General features: G+C 42.4%; 3 protein-coding genes across 5 annotated transcripts in view; all 3 read right to left on the reverse strand.

Annotated features, from left to right (window-relative positions):
* NPAS2 (neuronal PAS domain protein 2) overlaps positions 1-1,413 on the reverse strand; it is a 106,093-nt gene extending 104,680 nt beyond the window's left edge. For both annotated transcript variants that reach the window (XM_081198331.1, XM_081198330.1), the window contains exon 1: positions 1,136-1,413. The gene's annotated coding sequence lies outside the window, so the exon portion shown is untranslated. The remainder of the gene's footprint in view (positions 1-1,135) is intronic.
* A 3,489-nt stretch (positions 1,414-4,902) lies between these two features.
* PDCL3 (phosducin like 3) lies at positions 4,903-14,612 on the reverse strand. 2 transcript variants are annotated; one of them, XM_081196965.1, is made up of 7 exons: positions 14,409-14,612; positions 12,199-12,331; positions 10,242-10,332; positions 7,802-7,945; positions 6,543-6,751; positions 5,335-5,521; positions 4,903-5,233 (listed from the first exon to the last, which is right to left on the reverse strand). In XM_081196965.1, exons 1-6 carry the CDS (start codon positions 14,412-14,414, stop codon positions 5,376-5,378), a joined length of 729 nt encoding a protein of 242 aa, XP_081053091.1. In that variant the 5' UTR covers positions 14,415-14,612; the 3' UTR covers positions 4,903-5,233; positions 5,335-5,375. The 2 variants fall into 2 exon arrangements, with proteins under 2 accessions (XP_081053091.1, XP_081053090.1); XM_081196964.1 differs by having other exon boundaries at positions 4,903-5,521.
* A 3,290-nt stretch (positions 14,613-17,902) lies between these two features.
* On the reverse strand, positions 17,903-18,301 carry LOC308588540 (histone H2A-like; the record flags this gene model as incomplete). The annotated part of the gene is made up of 1 exon (XM_081196951.1): positions 17,903-18,301. One exon carries the CDS (start codon positions 18,299-18,301, stop codon positions 17,903-17,905), a length of 399 nt encoding a protein of 132 aa, XP_081053077.1.
* Between the last annotated feature and the right edge of the window lie 435 nt (positions 18,302-18,736).

The following is an 18,736-nucleotide window of genomic DNA, read 5'->3' on the forward strand; positions in this document are numbered from 1 at the left end:
GTTATTGGTTTGGTTTGTTCTTGTTCTTGTTTTTATTATGTATTTTGTGTTTTTGTATTTTTATGCTGTGAACGTCGGATGAAGGGCAGTATACAGATTTAAATAATAACAGTAATAATAATACTTCAACCCGCATTCTTCAACTGACTGATTTATAAAATGTATATATCACTTGATATAAAAAAAATCTCTAAGGGGGAACACAGGTGTATAAGGACTACATATATTTTAAAAACAAACCAACCAGAAGATGGCATACTTACACTGCAAGAGGCATTGTTGTGGTGGTGTTTTGTTTTGTTTTAAAGCTATTCATTATTTCATAAAATTTATATACAGTACCTCGACTGGATAAAATCTCAAATAAGTTTACAAAAATGGTATCTACAAAGCAACTCTAATTAAGTAGCTATGTTCACATAGATTGAAGACACATGTTAACAAACTGAAATTCTAGAAAGCTCTCACAATTCATTTTGGGTACTGGAATTAAAACTTTAGCCTTCGTGTTGTTGCTGTGTGGAAAATACTAATAACATTTATATTAAAAAAACAAACAAAAAAAACAATTTAGCCTTCCCTTATGTGGGCCCCAAACACTTGCCCCAGGGCTGGCCTAATACATTTTACAGCCTGAGGTATTAAGCCTTGAGTTGAAGAAAGGAATGCCATTTTCTATTCCACCTCAGGCTTAAAAATGTCCTCTTCCTCCTCTGGCTTTGCATTTGGGAAGCCTGTGAACTCAGGTTTTGAAACATGCCATTTGCTGAGGTAATTTGTGGTTCCACCTTTACAAAATTGCCCTGCCTGAACAAATGAAGGAAAATAGAAACTGACAGAATCCTCTTCCATGAATATACAGTATTCATTCTTTTTTTATGTGGTCATCTTGTTGCAGTGAATTCCCTGCATTAATCAGCAGTTAAAAGTAGCATATGCTCATAGCATATGCTGCTTTTTACCACCACAATATCATATTGCAAGATGCTTTCCTTTGTCCGGTGGTATTTGCACCTAAACATACTGTGAGGGATTTCAAAATGGCTTCATTGTTTTAACCTGCCTAGATCTCCAAGGAGTTTTTAAATTAATATAAAAAAGAGATTATCGGTGTTGTCAATTACAGTTAACTCACCATTTGTCCTGAAATATTTACTGATTTGTTTTTCATCTTGATTTTTGGCGGCAGGATGATGTCTTCACCCCCTTGTTTACATGATGTTCATAAGCAGTGAGCCTTTTAAGTAGAATCATAGCCCCCCCAAAAAAAAAAAATGTACTGTACATTTAAGGCAGTATCAGGATTCATCCCACAAAGTATTCTGGAATCTGTGGTTTGTTAAGGGTGCTGAGAGTTGTCAGGAGTGGTTTTAGTTCCCAGGGAACTCTGGGAATTGTAGCTCTGTGAGGGAAATGGAGCCCTCCTAACAACTCTCAGCAGTTCCCACAATGCTTTGCAGGGAGCCATGACTGTTTAAAGTGGTATAATACTGCTTTAGTTGCAGATGGAGCCATGGGAGTTGGTCAGGACCGTAAAGGTCACACAGTTCAACCCACTGCAGGAAATAAACTACACTGGCAGCCCTGGCAGATAGCTAACCAACCTCTGGTTAAACGCCTCCAATGAAGGAGAGTTCACCAACTTCTGAGGCAGACTGTTCCACTGTTAAACAGCTCAGGCTGACAAAGGTGTTCAATCAAAATCCCCTCTTTTCATTTTGAACCCATTGACTCAGGCAATGTAACTTTGAATCAAAGTTAAGTTCCATCCAGGGCTTTTTTTTGAGCTCAGCTCCGACACCTCTCAGGTAGGTGCCATTGCCATTCTAAGAGAACAAGGGAGAAGTTCATGGTGAGCTCCAGCATCTCTTTTTTCCAGAAAAATAGCACTGATTCCATCCTTTTCAGTGGAAGATGGTATAAGCCTATTATTCACCTGTCTTCATTAATATCAGGACTCTCAAAAAACCTTAATGTGGGTTTCGTGACCCAATTATCTCAGGCACCCAGCATTAAAAACAGCCCTTCTACTTCAGACATAAAGGTCCATCTAGTCAGCACCCTGCTTCATGCAAAGGCTAGTCAGCGGCTTCCCGAACATCAAAAAAAGGACATGAAAGGAGTAACCCTGCTGTGCCCCCAATCTGGTATTCAGGAGCTATACTGAGGCTCTGAACATTTTGCTAATCATAACCAAGCCATTGAGGGGACTCTTCTTCATGGATTTGCCTTAATCCCTGCCATCACTGCAATTTTGTGACAGTGAATTACAAAAATTAACTAGGCATTGTGTGAAGTATTTCCCTCAGAACGTCCCATAAAATACGGCTCTCACCGGCACCCATATTGCACTGCATCACTGTAAAGGTAAGCTTGTGGTAGATTCACATTACAGGATAGTGATGGGGAGCCTCAAGCCTGGGGGCAAAATGCGGCCCTCTAGGCTTCTCTACTGGCCCTCCAGACACTCCCCAGGACACAGCTATTACAGGCTGTACTTTGCACCCATCCTCTTGAGTCTTTTTGCCCGGCTGGAATGTGTCCTCAAACTCTGATGATACCTCCTGCTTGTCTGGATTGGTGTTATGTATAGAAACTACTCTACAGCACAAAGCTAAAATTTACATTAGTTGCTCTGCTCAGTTCTAGCCCAGTCTGCCACCACCATGTGGCCCCTAGGAGGTTTCCCAGAAGGGAATGCAAAAGGTTCCCCACTTTTGCTATAAGACATTTCCCCTGGTAACAAATGTAAACCATATTGATTTGCAAGGACTCATTAAAACACACACACAAACCCAACAAGCAAGTTTTTCCTCTGTGCCCTTCTGAAGCTTCCACTGTGCCGTGACGTTAAAATGATCTCTCATTAGCCATGTCCTGCAGATATCTCATTTTTACTAAAAGCCTTTGATTAGCTTGAGAGAAATGGCACACAAAACAGGAAATTGTTCTTGCACAGGTGTAGGAGTGAAGAAGCAGGGAGAAGAGATATATTGCAGTCTTCTCTAACTGCCCATTTCTATGGCTTCTCACATAGGCTCCTTTCAGAATGCAACCTCTCCTAAGCTTCTTAAACCAAATATTTCATCTTTGTTCTACACAGTCATGTTATATCCTTATGATTGATGATTATTATGATGATTATGATGATTATGATTATGTTTTTATTATAAGCCACCCGGAGAACACTGTTATTGGGCAGTGTTTAATACAGTACTGTTAAGAAATATTAAGTTCATCTGAGACAGGAAATCAATTTTAAAAATGCCTTCTCCAGTGATGTAAAATACTTGCACATGCAAAATAATTATGCGAAGGCCCAAATTTAAGTTATACACAATCGCATAGAATACAGTAGAAATGGTACCACTTGTTGAAAAGTGCACATGAATTTAAATGGTCACTGTAATGCGCCCCCAACACCCCCTCCAACAGTCAGAGGTCAGGATCCAATGGGCTTAAATTACAGAAAGAAAAAAATCTGGTTGAGCATAAGAATTTCTTGATAGGGAGAACAGTTGAACAATGGAACCAACTACCTTCCTGGGCCTCTTCAAGCACAGAACCATCTGATAAGGATGCTCAAAGTTTCCTGCAGGGTCTACAAGACTTCCTCCAACCAAATGGTTCTATGACATGAGGGCTCAATCCTTCTATACATAGTTGCAGATAAAAACTAGCTATTTCAGTATGTACCTATGGCAGTGTGTATATATCCAGTTTCAAAATGTTATGTGAAAAGTCACTCTTATAGAGTTGAGGAAGGCTCAAATAATTTGACATAACTTTTTGCAGAGCTCTTTATTAGAGTAGAGTAGTAGTATAGTATAGTATAGTATAGTATAGTATAGTATAGTATAGTATTATAGTATGTCAGGCTATAAGTGAATACTCCCTCACATGAGAAAACCTTTCCTCACATGGAAAGCTAGCATGTCAGGAAAGAGGGTGTTTTATCTTTCTATGAGCAGTTTCTTGTTTTATATGTGAAGCAATTTTGCAATATGAATCAAGTTGGACCAGATGATCTCCAGAGTCCTCTGCAATCTCTAAAACTGTATGATTCTATGCTGATTCCTCACTTCCAGTCTAAAATGGCACAGTCCAAATGGTCTTTCTGCATATTTGGATTGGCAATTATATTTACTCAATAAAATATCCAGAAGCCTGAAGATTGACTGCATTCTACTGCATTTTTTTTTACAGCTTTTATGGGCAACAAAAAATATTTGTAGCGCTCATAATTTACCTACTTTCAATACAAGACTAAATAGCACTTCTTCATGGGGGGCAAGGGGGCAGGAGAAAGATGCTCAGCCACTAAAGCTGCAGTATATACTGTACATGTTTACTTGGGAGTAAGTTCTACTGAGCATGGAGGGGGGACTTGCCTCTGAGAAAACATATATAGTGGTACCTCGGGTTACATAAACTTCAGGTTACAGACTCCGCTAACCCAGAAATAGTGCTTCAGGTTAAGAACTTTGCTTCAGGATGAGAACAGAAATCGTGCTCTGGTGGCGTGGCAGCAGCAGGAGGCCCCATTAGCTAAAGTGGTGCTTCAGGTTAAGAACAGTTTCAGGTTAAGAACGGACCTCCAGAATGGATTAAGTACTTAACCTGAGGTACCGCTGTATGCAATTGCACTAGTTTTACCAAAATCGAGAACATGTGGTGTAGGACAAATTTAACTGTTTAAAAATATCCTTCTGTTACATTTCAAGAATAGAATAAAACACACTGCATCTCCACGAGACAGTAAAAAAAAATTCAGAGTTTTCAAGATTTTAAGTAAATATATAAATACTGTATTCTCACTTTAATTCTGAGACCTTGGAAGCAATATTAGCCTTCTACAGTTGGATCTGCCCAATAAAATATACACAATGTTCCACACAACCCTTTAAAAATTAATCATGTATTTTTATTTGAGAATCAAGAATTGCATTATAGCCTTTTCCCAACCATAATGAAGTTGTTGGCCTTTGTCAAAAGCATAGAAATGACCAAGCACTCTCTGTGCTTAAAATGACTCTGGTACAGAGGAGAGAGTTGTCACCCAACAGAGGAAAGAGAACAAGCAAAACACCCAGAGGGTGAATGTGCTGTTGGTAGTTATGTCCACTGTAGGGAATGTCCACAACAAGCGCCTGATTCATCAGGAAGCCTTTCCAATTTCCTCCAATTTACTGCTCTGCAAGCCTCCACATAACCACGACTTCTTTAGTAAAATCTAAAAGCAAAAGCAAAAACCCATCAGTGGTATTTATGGGGCTGCAATCACACACACTCTTTACATGGAAGTCAAGTCCCACTGAATGCAGTCAGACTAACTTCAGAGTAATCAGGCATAGAGCTGAGCTTCACACGAGGCCTTAGTCATCTTCTGGGTCACTTTCCTCCCTCCTTGCTGGGACAGAGCACCTGATGGAAGTCATCAGCTGGTCCTGGATCTGCTTCCTTGGGTTCTCCTCCAGGTCTGTCTTGATGGCGCCCGACTCAGAAATCTTCCACTCCAATTCTAAAACGCAAGAGAGAAGAATGACACACGGCAGTGACTTACAAGCTGGAACAAAGAAAAGCATCTCTGTGTTCCTGCTCTTCGGGACGTGCGCTTCCCATCTGCTGTTTTCAAATTTGCTTTTACTACAATGCTAAGTTCCACACAAGCTCTTTGAAGAAAATGGAAATACGGTTAATTGCCTCAAAACTCCAGCATGTTCTCAGACAGACAAAAGCAAGGTCATCTTTATAACTGTTGTCAGGAGAGGCAGAAGCAGCTGTTAATGTTTCATCTGCTGTTTTAAAGGGAGATTTGAGAAACAAAAAGCAAGAATGCGTACACACTGCTCCCCATTACTTCCTGCTTCTTTCTTTACTGCCCCAACCCAGAAACACTTCCCACCTAGCAGCAGGTCTTTATTACATGGGCTCAAATTGGCTTACACCCCAGAAGTTGGAAGAAAGTCAATACTTCAAGTTAATCAGATGTCTCACTGTTAACTGTGATGGCAATCTAACCAGCCAGCCTCAATTATGTTAGGCAGAAAGAACAAAAAGGAAGGGGGGTGGGGAGGAAATTAATGTGATTCTGTTACGCAAGTTGACTTGTTCCACAGAGACAGGGACAAAAATCCACAGAGACTGTGGCTTGCAGAGCTTGGATGTGAGGTGGAGATAGAACCAAATTAAGTGGACAATGTTCAGCGGTGTTTCAATCAGGTATGTTTTTATTGTATTTCTTTATAGGATTTCTTACCCACTTGTACCATAAGGCCCCTGGGCAGGTTACAATTATAGCTCGGTACATAGGATGACTCTTTATCTTATGAGTCGTCTTTGCTGCCTTTGCATTTTTAAGAGTTTCTACGTACTTTGCAAAGTGCTTTGACTATCAGTTTAGTACCAAAAAGCAACCTATTCATGTTTTAAACACATAAAAGGAATCAGCCGCCAATCAATGCAAACAGGGCACAGGGAGACAGTTACATGGGTTGTGTCCATTTGGGCCATTTGTCAAGGTCTAAGTGGCAGCTACTTACCATCACTTGTCAGGTTCATGCCTCCAAACACCAGGGGTCCAATAAATTGGGCCTTGATGTCCCCTTCAAGGTAGACGAAGATTGTGGGGAGGTTTCTATCTGGATAGTTGGGTATGCAGGTTGTCGAAATGGCTTTGACAAACTTGACATCAGGGAACTTCCTTGCAAGTCCGTTTAAGTGTTGATTTATCAAGGCACAAAGAGGAATGCTTTATTTTTTAAAAAGGAAAAGGGGAAGAAATCTATTAAAGAGCCATTTTTCCCTTTTCTTTGTTTTCTTATTAATAAAAACAGCCATAAGAATAGGGAGAATGAAATTACAAGATAATAAAATAATAAAATTCCATGTTTTCCACGTGTCTCTGCAAAAGATATGCTCTACAAAAAACAAAACAAAATGCCCATTTCTAGAATAGGTAACCTGATAGGAACATATTTAACCTTTCAAATGTGTTCTCTCACACAAAGGGGCGAATGCATCTTTTAAAACGGAGGCTGCTGTGACACATACATTATTATTGTATTTTTATGTCATTGTTTCTCCAAGGAAGTCAGGTTTGTACACACGCTTTTCACTCTCCGAGTTTATCACCACCACAACCCAGAGTGGTAGGTTATGTTAAGAGAGAGAGCTACTGACCCAAGGTCACCTAGTGATCTTCTTGGCTGAGTGGGGATTTCAAGTCAGGTCTCCTTGGTTCTCCAATCACTACACCACACTGGTTCTCAGATCTATGCCTACCATTGCAAAGAAGAGAGATTTCCCACAACCTTTAAAATGTTTTCCCATTCCAATACAGGCACCCCCAATTTGCTTGGTGGTTGCGTTCCGGGTCATCACACGTGATAGCGGAAAATATTTAAGTTCATTATGGCCCTGCCCTGCAATGCTCCCTTTTCCGGCCACTTCTTGGTTTGCAGCAATGGGCACGTGTTTTGAACACTTGCAAAATGGTTGTTGCCTGTACACAACTACCCTTCTTCCTGGTTAAATAGCTAGAACAAGAAGCAAACCAATTCCTGATGATGTCACTGAGCTGTAGTTGGGTGACTTTGTGTTTTAAAAATTCCTTTCATTTGCACAACAGATACCAACGTCAGGGTTCTGAAAGCGCAAGGAAGGCTCATCTGCCGAAGCATGTTTAGTTAGCTCAAACACAAAATGCAAGATCACCAGTTTGGGGACAGTTTCACAAGACCAAACCTGCTACAGAAAAAAACTGTGTGCAAACAGCAGTCATCTTGAAATGCTTGCTTACCCTTGCTTGTACAGGTGTAGTATCACCCATATATCCTTGCCAGCTTTGGTAATTTCTTGGATGTAATCCTGTCCCGAGATCTCTAAAACGTGTCCAAATTTATTCTTTGCTTGCAAGGCTTTCAATTCAGCTAGCCTTTGCTGCCTACACCATGGGAAAAGAATTAGAAAAGGAAACATACAGATGGATTTGAGACCAGAGATAAAACATTGAGTATTTAAGGCCCTTCACATTTGTTATCTTAGTAAACTATGGTTTACTTTTATCCTCCCCTATCCCACACAAGATAAAGGAATGCTGAAGGCTTCCTGCACAGCTCCTGCATTAGGGAAGACAGAAGCAGGATCAGGTCCTAGTTTCACAACTCATGTCTCACCACAACCACTATGCTGTGTGAGGTTCCCCACCGCCACCCCCATCAAAATGGAAGGAGGCGAGACGTTGAGACAAAAAAGGGCTTGATGGCTGGTTTTGAAATGAGCCAAAATGTAAGTTACAAGGACAGTTGCAATTGGTGAAAAATGAACCTTCAAAAGGGTTGAGGTGGAAAACCCAACCGGCAGTTTTGTGCTGGAGATGCAACAAAAATCTCCCAGTTCCCATGCAGCTGTCTCTCTTTCACACACTAACCTAGGATTACACTGTAACTACATCCACGCTGTCACCAATTCTGATCCCCAGCAACCCAGAGACCACAGCTGTTTGGAAAGCCATTGCTGTAAATGTAAGAGCACAGGAAGTGGCGCTGTACCATATTAACTCAGCACTGTCTACTCTAGGAGCGGGGAACTTCATACTCTTGGGCTACATGTAGCCCTCCAGGCACCTGTATCTGGCCCTCAAGACTCTCCCCAGTCCTAAAAGACCTACACTGGCTCCCAGTATGTTTCCAAGCACAATTCAAAGTGTCGGTGCTGACATTTAAAGCCCTAAATGGCTTTGGCCCTATATACCTGAAGGAGCATCTCCATCCCCATCATTCAGCCCAGACACTGATATCGCGCTCCAAGGGCCTTCTGGCTGTTCCCTCATTGAGAGAAGTGAGGTTACAGGGAACGAGCAGAGGGCCTTCTCAGTAGTGGCACCTGCCCTGTGGAAAGCCCTCCCATCAGATGTCAAAGAGTTAAACAATTATATGGCCTTCCATAAACTTCTAAAGACACCCCTGATTTTAATGTTTGAGGTTTTGTTGTGTTCTTTTATATTCTGGTTGACATGTGTCCTTGAGCAGTGTTAATACCTCTTGTTCAATGGAACAGACTCCAAAGTTAAGTATACATAGCATTGCAACCTTTGCCCAGGCTCGAATCTATGCTGGTGCAGCCAAAAGATTTAGGAATTCACCTGCCTGGCTGCTGTCTTAATAACACTGACTTGTAAAGCAAACCCCACTGAATGATACTTGCATCCAATGAAGCATAGGACTGCAGTGCCAATCCTTCCCCCCCCCCCCCCATAAAGGATCACATCTCAGTTGCAAATTATGAAATCCAGTTTCCAAGCTCCTGGTGAATACAGGAAGGATTAGTGGAATTAGTGGGATCATAGGTGAATGTCAATATCACACTGTTCTATTGATTCACAGATTGAAAAAGGTGAGAGAAGATAAACCACAACAGTATTGACAAACCTGCAGTACTGAGCGGTTGCTAAAAACTGGGCACTTATCATTTCTAAGCACAATATTCGTTTTGCAGATGTTGATTGCTAGAGGTGTACGTAACGATCTTTAGAACTGAACTGTAATTTGCAAGGTCAGATGTTTTAAATAATTCATTTTAGAAGCTGCATTTAACACAGTAAACACTAATAACCTGAGTTCTAAGATAACCCTAAATACAGAGAGATGAGAAGTTATTAAATGAATCCTACTGCCACTGCGAATATGCTGTCTAAACTTTTAACCTTTGATCCTCCAGGAAGAATTTGCGTCCTCTTATTTTTTGTGATAGCCCTTTCAGCTACTGTTTTTTAGAGGGCTACCAAGAGGCAGCGTGATTTGGCTAAAACTGGAGGAAAATCAGGGGGTGGGTCTTGAAGATTTCATTAATTCTCTTATCTATTGCAGGGGTCAATAAATCCTAGCTGGCCTTCCTGGCCAGCTCAACCTGTTTTTGCCCATCTTCTCCAACTGGGGAGGAGGATGAGCCATTGCAGGGAGAGAGATGGAGCCTCCCTCCCATTTTGCTAAGCCATGGATCCTAAGAAAACAGCAAAATGTCACATGGCTTTTCAAGTGTCTTAGAAGTTCAATGCAGTGTCAAGGAGAGCCCTTGCCTTTCTCCTATTCTTCTCAAGTCAACATGGCATCAGGGAGAGTCCTCCTACGGCTCCAGGCTTGGGGTTCTCCCTAACTACCTGCTCTCACTGGAACAAAAAAATTACACACCAGTGCTTAACTGGCAAGCACGTTTGTGGGTCTTGGACAGAGTGCTCTAACCTGTACATTTCCATAGCACGTTCATCTTCCTCACTGAATTCATCTTCATTTTCTTCAAGCTCTTCCAGGGTCATGTCTTCATATGTTTTCACTGTTTGTAAGAAATGCAAGGTCATCAGTATGGCACAGAATAAAAGCCAACCATTATTGGAGCTCTGAATGGGTACACAAGGTTGATAACAGTCTTAGAAATGTTTTTATATGTTTTAGTTGTTTAATTACTTTATCACTGTGTTTGCTGCCCTGGGCAATATAAATTTAATAAATAACAACAACAGAATCTCTTTCATCATGCAAATAATTAATTTCCAAACGAGAGATCTTGGTAATTACCAATTACCAAGTATTATACAATTAAAGTATTATACAGCAAAGAGTATCTACCTCATGTTTGCCGAAATAAACATTCTGATCAATAAAACCAAGACACAAATCTGATAGATGTTACAAAAGAGAAGTGAATTCCATCTTAAATCCAGGTCCTCACAAAATCCAGGATTCCAGGCACCACACTATCTCAGCAACTCTGCTTCCGTAACTTACATTCTGGGAGTTATCATTTGCTACAAGGCTGCAGCTCCTGCTGAGTAAGCTCTTATTTTAAGCAGCTATCATCAGTTCACTTTCTAAATGATGTGAAATATGGAAGGCAATTAGTCCAAACCAAGGGATGCACTCTTGTCCAATAAAATATTTTCTAATGATCAAAAGAGCACCCCACAAGGTCATAGAAACCTCTCCAAAGAGAAGCATTTTCTTTACCAAGGCACTTCGGAGCCATCACGCTAATTCCCACAAAAAGACCTGCAGGTGCATAAGATGATGTAAAGCAGGTAGTGAGTTGGGGGGCAGACCTTCCTGAGAATGAGGCGGTTGCATTCCTTAGAGAACAGCATTGTGAGGGCTGCATCCCACTGGTGTGTAGGAGCCAGAGGCAAAAAGAGTGGGATCAGAGGAATATGGAAACCCAGCCAGATGGGTGGGGTATAAATAATAAAATCATCAAATCATCATCAACAAACGTAGGTGAGCAGTAGAATACATCCCAGCCATGCAGTTTCTACATTCCCCCTCCATATACATCTAGGCAGTTCAAGGACTCATAACAAAAGCACTAGAGGAGGGGGTGCATCAGATCCAATGAGGGTTGTGGCCTGGGAAGAGAGAGCATGGCCTGAGGAGGCAGGGCTTGAAGGAGATTCTGAAAGGCTGGGCACAGAGATATGAAGGTTTACATTTGCCCCCTAGGCCTGAGGTTCTGTGCCCCTGATGTGAGGGGAAGCGTTGCAACACAGGTCCACGGTTTTAGATCACCCCATTAGAGTTGTCAAGAGAAATTTATCCACCTATATTTTAAAGTATCTGTTCAAGATTCTATCCCAGTATGCACAAGTTGCATCCTACAGTGAGCATTGGGGGGTCCTGCAGAAAAATATACTGCTGACTGCACTGAAAAATAAAAAGCTGTAATTTACAATAATTTAAACTGATTTACAATGATACAAAAGTGCAACAAAAAGCGCAAGAACAATTCACTTTATACCTCTGCTAGGTTCATAGTCTATTCACTGAACAAGAAATCTGGATCCAGACTCTGTTTCATCAGTTGTCCTTCCCTGTGGGATTAAAACCCTAATGCCCACCCAGGTTGTAAGGATTTCACCTGGGAGTCCCCCAAAGCAAGCCTCATGATTTCCCAGAAGCCCTGGAAGTTCTATATGTCTCTTTGAGTGTCCTCATAGCTCAATATGATGCTCTGTAAGGACTAATCTCAATATTTTTCAAGGTCACTGAAGGGGCGTTGAAGTACCAAACTCCTTTCTCGAAGGCTATCCATACCTCCAAATGCAATGAATGCACAATAAGGTCTTGGTCTGCCCTGTATACGTTGATACATTCTGGCAACAAGGCAAGATAGATTACAGAAGCATCACATTCAATCAACTGAAGGGCTTACCAACACATTTTTGCTGGATTATCTGCTGCTCCCTTTCCTCTTCAGCTTGTTCTTGCTCCTTCAGCTTTTCTTTTGGAGGAAGAATGCCTTTTTTACGTAAGATGTCATTCCACTCTGTGTCCGCATTAGGATCCTAAAGCACATAGAATTGTCAGAGCCCAAACTTACAACCAGTGCGGGTTTTTTGTGATGGTACCCACCAGTAGGGCTGAGCAATATATCAATATATTACCCCAAACTGGTTGGAAGTCCATATTGTGATATTGGTTTCATAGTTTTAGACCTGGCAATATAATTTGAATGGGGGGGAGTGTGCGTGCGCGAGCTATGAGAAAATCACAATATGGGAAAGCCAACGTGAAGACAGCCCCTACACAGCCATCCTTATTTCAGACATTATTCTTATTTCAGATATTGTGATATATCAGTGTTATGTACTGAAGTTCTCACCCTGGGCCAGCAGGGGGATACTGTAGATAGTTTTCACTCAGGTCCACATATGCAAATAAGGGATTGAAAATGACGTTCAGTGATTGGATAGTTACAGAAAGTGGTTACTGTTGTGTTCTAGTGGAGCTCTATATAAGCAGGCTGGCTGAACCCTATAGTTCATTTCTGTTCTGGCCTGTGAATAAACAAGAGCTGTTTGAAGAATCGCTGTGTTGTCTGATATGTTCACCCACAACTTAACAATCAGTATATCACAATGTTTAGCTGGTAATCTATCGCGATGTTGAAAACCAGATATTGGCCAGGCCTACCTACCAACCAGTTTGGAGAATTGTCACATCCTTTTTTTGCTGCCCGTGGCAGCCATTTTGTGTTGGTATCCACAATTGTTTTATCAAGATATGAGTGCCAGCCCCTCATTCTTTACCTCCCCCCAAAAGCACTGCTTACAACTGTCATTCATACCCCCCAGCACCTTGACTATCAAAACCCAAGTTTGGCACTTAACAAACTTAACCCTGCAGTTGTTCTGGACTGCAACTCTCACCAGTCCTAGCCAGCATGGCCAATGGTAGGGAGTTATAGTCCACAACATCTGGAGCCATGCTGGTCACTGTGGCTTTTTTTCTTTTAGGATTCCAACAAACACTATACAAAACGTATTCTACATAAGTATGCAGGCTTCAATCCAATGCATATTTATGTGGGAAGAAGTATCACTGAAATCAGTGGACTTTTTTCCGAGTAAAAATTTATGATTCATCTCAATTCCACTTTCCAGTAGAAAAACAGGCCCAAGCTGCTTAAATAAAGCAAATACATACTGGAAAAAGCAAGTTAAGTTTTGGATTTCATACACGTACACAGGACTACATTAAACTAGTGTCCAGAGGGTAGCGGGATTAGTCTGTTGAAACAAAAACAGAAAAGAACATAGAGCAAGATGCCATTTTAAAAAAAAACTATTATGGCATAAGCAGTTTGTGGACTAAAATCGACATCATCAGGCACATGAAGAAATATCCTGAGTTGCTTGTATAAATAGACATGGATTGGTGTGTCTTGTAAACAGTGAGGACAGAGGGAAATGAAATGTACTAACTGTGACCATTGTATTAACAGTGACCATTCACAAAGAACGCGTAAGTGATGTCACAGTTCTCCTACCATTGGAAAGCAAGGCTGCTACACATCACTCAGGCTCAATTAGCAGTCACAGTAGCAGCCTGCCAACTTTACTCTCCCCTATCCCATACAAAATGACAGTTCATTTCTTCAGTGCTAAGTGCAGGAAGTCATTTGCGGAGAATGACTTTTTCAAGAACTCAGAAACAATTCCAGCTTCCCCACCTCCTGTGTTTGAAAGAACACCCCCCCCCCCGATCGCCTCCGTTTCTTCTCCTGCAACCAGCAAATGCAACGCAGCCTGGAGCGCATGCTCGCGAAAAGAAGAAAGCCGACGGGTGGAAGGGAAACACGGAGGCCTTTCCTTCCCCGACAGGAAGAACCACCGCGTGTCATCTTTGCAACCCAACACACGGGAAGCAGAAAGCGAGCTGATCTTCCGGGTTTCAGCTACCGTGGGCAGGGATCCTTCGCGGGCCTGCCCAGACCGCGCTATGTCCCACTCCCGTCCCCAGCCCCGTTTCCCCTTCTCCAGATAAAGCGATCCCATTACGCAAAGGGGTCTCCCGGCAGGTGCGCGCCTGCGTGCGTTCCCTTCGCCTCCCGAAGGGAGGATCCAGCTCAGAGCAGCTCACCTGCATGTTTGGGGAGCGGGGTGTCCCAACTTTACTGCTGTTGCTGATTGAGGCAGGTCCTCTTAGGTGCTCCACGTAGATCCCGGGGGTCGCTGAGCCGGCCGCCTCCAAGAGCGCACAAGCTCGCGCTACACGCCCAGCTGACGCGCCTGCCCCCTTCCCGAGTTGCCCGTATTAGGACTGATCCGGGCACTTTCTCCTGCTGGTCGGAGGAGGGAGCAGCGAAAGGCTCTCGGAGGAGGCGGGGTGCCGAGAAGGGTGGGTGACGGGAAGGAAATCAGTAGCAAGGGACCGCCCACGTTTCCCTGGGCTCTGGAAACTCAGCACGTGGTGTTGTTTTTGTCACCACATTTGCTGGTTGCGCATGTAATAATAATAATATGTGTGTGCGTTTTTAAAAAAGGAGATCTGTTATAATAGAATCACCATGGGCATTTGAATAGGGTTGTTATAGGAATTCTAAGGTCTTATATGTACATATATATATCGAATAAATGTTCATAAATGTACAAGGCAAACACACATGCATAAGTACAGTGGTACCTCGGGTTAAGTACTTAATTCGTTCTGGAGGTCCGTTCTTAACCTGAAACTGTTCTTAACATGAAGCACCACTTTAGCTAATGGGGCCTCCTGCTGCCGCCGTGCTGCTGGAGCCCGATTTCTGTTCTTATCCTGAAGCATGTTAACGGAAAAATCCGAGGGCTCCCTTGGACAAAAACAAAGACACCAACCAGGATAACTTGGAGCAAAACAGCAGCCTGTAGGCTTGGCCTTTATTGAACTGTTGCAACAGGGTGCTCCCCTCACTTGCAGGAGAGAGGAAAGACACAGAAAAATGGTGTGCAAGGCCTTATAAAAACTTTTGAAATTCCCACCCTGTAGATCAAGACCACCCCCAGAAACATCATACATACATCACAGAAAGGAGGGGTTGAGGGAGGGGTGGTGGTGGTAACCTGAGTGTCCTGTCACCTGGCTGGTTCCCTTCTCCCCCTCCCCATGAGTCATTTTCAGAAGACAAAAGGTAGTCGCAGTTTCCTGCCCCCTGAGGGGGAATCCAATCACTGTTCTTTTGTTATAGTCCGTGTTGAATCCACTCGTGTATGCAGTCCGTTGTGTTGTTGATGGTCTTCTGGGAGCGGGGTGTCAGGACAGACATTTTCGGAGTTCATTGACTATAGACAATAGTTAAAAGAAGAGAAACATAGTGATTCCATTGTTATCCTTCACAGTTAAAAGGAACAAAATATTGACAAAATATCTGAAAAAGGAAACTTTGTTGTTAGATCTGCTTTAAAAAGAAAAAAAAGAGAGAGATGGATACAAATAGAAGTTTTTCCCCTAGAGGGAGCTTGTGAAACTGTTATTAAATCTGTACTGGGGAGCTTTGCGGCTGCAAAAGATTAAGATCGTGGGAAGACTTTGACCTTGCACAACAATGTACTCGGAGGCTCTGGTGCGTGCTTTCTGCAAGACAAGTGCTCTATTGGAACAGTTACATGAGAAGACGGATTTGATGACTGTTGCGATCAGAAATTTTGGACAGGCAGTGGGTATCTATATAGAACCCACTCAGGAATTAATTCAGGAGTATGCTCTGACAGATCAGATGAGGGAGGAGGTTGTGGCTGGACCCCAGGAGGCAGAGATGGAGGGAACTGTGGCCCAGCAGGAACATGAGTTGTTGGATCTGACGAATGAACCTGGAAAAAGCCAGATTTGGAGAGATGGAGTCTTGTTTGGCTTGGAGATGGGGGGCTGGATAGACCCCCCTATGCAGGGATGCTTTGACCTTTCAAGTCTGGCGTTGGGCCGGGAGGAGTTTGGAGTTGTGGGGGTCCTCAACTTTGGATGGACTTTGAAACATGCTTTTAAATACCATTTGGAGTTCAGTGTGGACTATGGAAAAGGGGCTGATCTGTCGAGAAGGGACAAAAATATTGTTAAGCTGGAGTCTCCACGAGTGAAAGGAGCAGAAGACAAAGTAAAGTACAGGTATAAATATGAAGATCTGCGGAAGGGACATGGAAGAGACTTAAGGGCCTCAGACATAAGGTTACCAGGTTAATGAACTAGATGGATGGGATAGAAAGGACTGACAAAACCCGAGACCAGGAGGAAGAGACGTTGGATGAAGATTGGAAAAAAGTTTTAAAAATTTTATTTAGGAATGTTTTCTAAAATTAATGAGTATTAGAAAAATGTTGGAACGAAATTATTTGGCTTTAGCGGAAATGTTAAAAAGAACTATGTAAGAATATGTTATGGTTATGAGAAATTGGTATAAATAAGATTTAAGTTTTAAGTTTTAGGGTGTTTTATGGTAAGATAAGGTTAAAATAGATTAAGATAATTTAATGACAGAATATTATGAAAAATGGAAAGGATTTGCTGTGATAATCAATAACTAGAATACAAGAAAGGGAGGTGTGAGGAGGTCAATGAAATAAGGTAATGACAGTTAAGGATTTGGGATTATGGGATATGTTTTTAAATCTTTGTGGTTTACTTTTGCTTTTTGATTTTGATGTGATATGTGTTTTGTTTCTGCTTTTTGATTTTGACTTTTATCGAATTGTTATTTGTTTCTTTTTATTTTTCCCTTCTTTTTCTCTTTGTTTTCTTTCTTCTTGTTTCTTTCTTTTTTGTAATTTTAAAATTCTCAATAAATATCTTAAAAAAAAACAACACAGAGCCTAGGACTTGCTGATCAGAAGGTCGGCGGTTCGAATCCCCGCGACGGGGTGAGCTCCCATTGCTCGGTCCCTGCTCCTGCCAACCTAGCAGTTCGAAAGCACGTCAAAGTGCAAGTAGATAAATAGGTACCGCTTTCAGTACAGGGGCACAAAGGTGCAGGATATTTCGGTGTGCCCTGCTGGGTCAGATCCAAGGCTCATCTAACCAGCATCCTGTTCTCGTAGTGCACTCTTGTCAGAATGCGTGTTAAATTAACAGTGTGGGAAAGGGTGAACATGGGGCTGACCAAAATGGTGCCAGCAACAAGCACTGAATGCACATCATCGCACAGCATTTGCACACCTTAGGTATGTGGAAACAAATCACTTGCTGTTCAGAGGTAGTTGTCGCAAGCTTGTAACTAATGTCCTCCCAGAAAGGTTCATTAAGATGACAATAGACCATAACCTGAGTTTATTCCCAACATCACGTAGCCCAATTATGGCATCTAATTCCACTAGCAGGCCTTGAATAATGGGTGAAGAGTACAGCTTCATTCCACATACCATACTATGGGGCCTGCAAAAGGCCTCTGGTTGCACAACAAGCTCCCATCCCAGTCTTTCTTTTTAAAAAAGTTTTGAATCCATTCTTTGCTCACAAAGAAACCATGCCCAAGCTTTATATTGCACAATTTATTATTACAAAAATATTATTAAAACACACAAATATAGAGTTCTTCCTAGCGAAAAGTGCTACATGAAAAGGACGAGGAGCTTTTTCAGACAGTAAAGAGACAGAAAAGTCACACGAGGTCAGGTCTCCTCCTGGGGAACAGTGGACGGTGCTGTTTTCTTTGGAAGAAGCAGAGCATTGATGTGGGGGAGAACTCCACCTTCTGCAATGGTCACATGTGCAAACAGCTTGTTCAACTCATCATCGCTTCTGATCGCCAACTGGATGTGACGTGGCCCAATTCGTTGCCTCTTGTTTTCATGAGCAGCATTTCCCGCCAGCTCCAGTAGCTCTGCAGTCAGATATTCCAACACGGCAGCCATGTACACCGAGGCGCCAACACCCACTCTTTCTGCATACCGACCCCGTCTCAAAAGACGTCCAATGCGGCCCACTGGGAACTGCAAGCCAGCTCTTGCACTCTTGTTTTTTTGTTCCTTGGTTGCAGGCTTTGCAGGCTTCTTGCCGCGCCCAGACATCCTGGATCCTACAAGTAAGAGAGGAGAGCCCACCTTCATTACACAATGCAAATGGTTTTGTCATATTGCTAACAATATGGAAGGAAGAGTAATCAGAGAACCAAACGCCTAAGAATTTGCTGTAATAATGACCTAGAATGTGGCCTCAAGATAAACAGACCTATTTCCTGCTAGTTCAGTCATGTTAGAACCAGGTCAGCCAAAAGGAAGCCCCACAGCAGTTGCTGGACTCCAATTCCCATCAGCCACAGCAACTATGACCCAGGCTGAAGGATGAAGTGGGCTGCAGGCCGAAAACATCCAAAGGGACCAGTTGGGCTCTCCCTGTTTCCAAACAATCCCACTACTCCATGGTAAGTGATAGAAAGCTAGGGAAATCGAAGAGTTTTGCCCCTGATAACACACAGCTACATTGTGTTAAACCAATGCAAGAGC

The sequence above is a fragment of the Podarcis bocagei genome (genome assembly GCF_964188305.1).
Source record: "Podarcis bocagei genome assembly, chromosome: 6".
NCBI classification, from domain to species: Eukaryota; Metazoa; Chordata; class Lepidosauria; order Squamata; family Lacertidae; genus Podarcis; species Podarcis bocagei.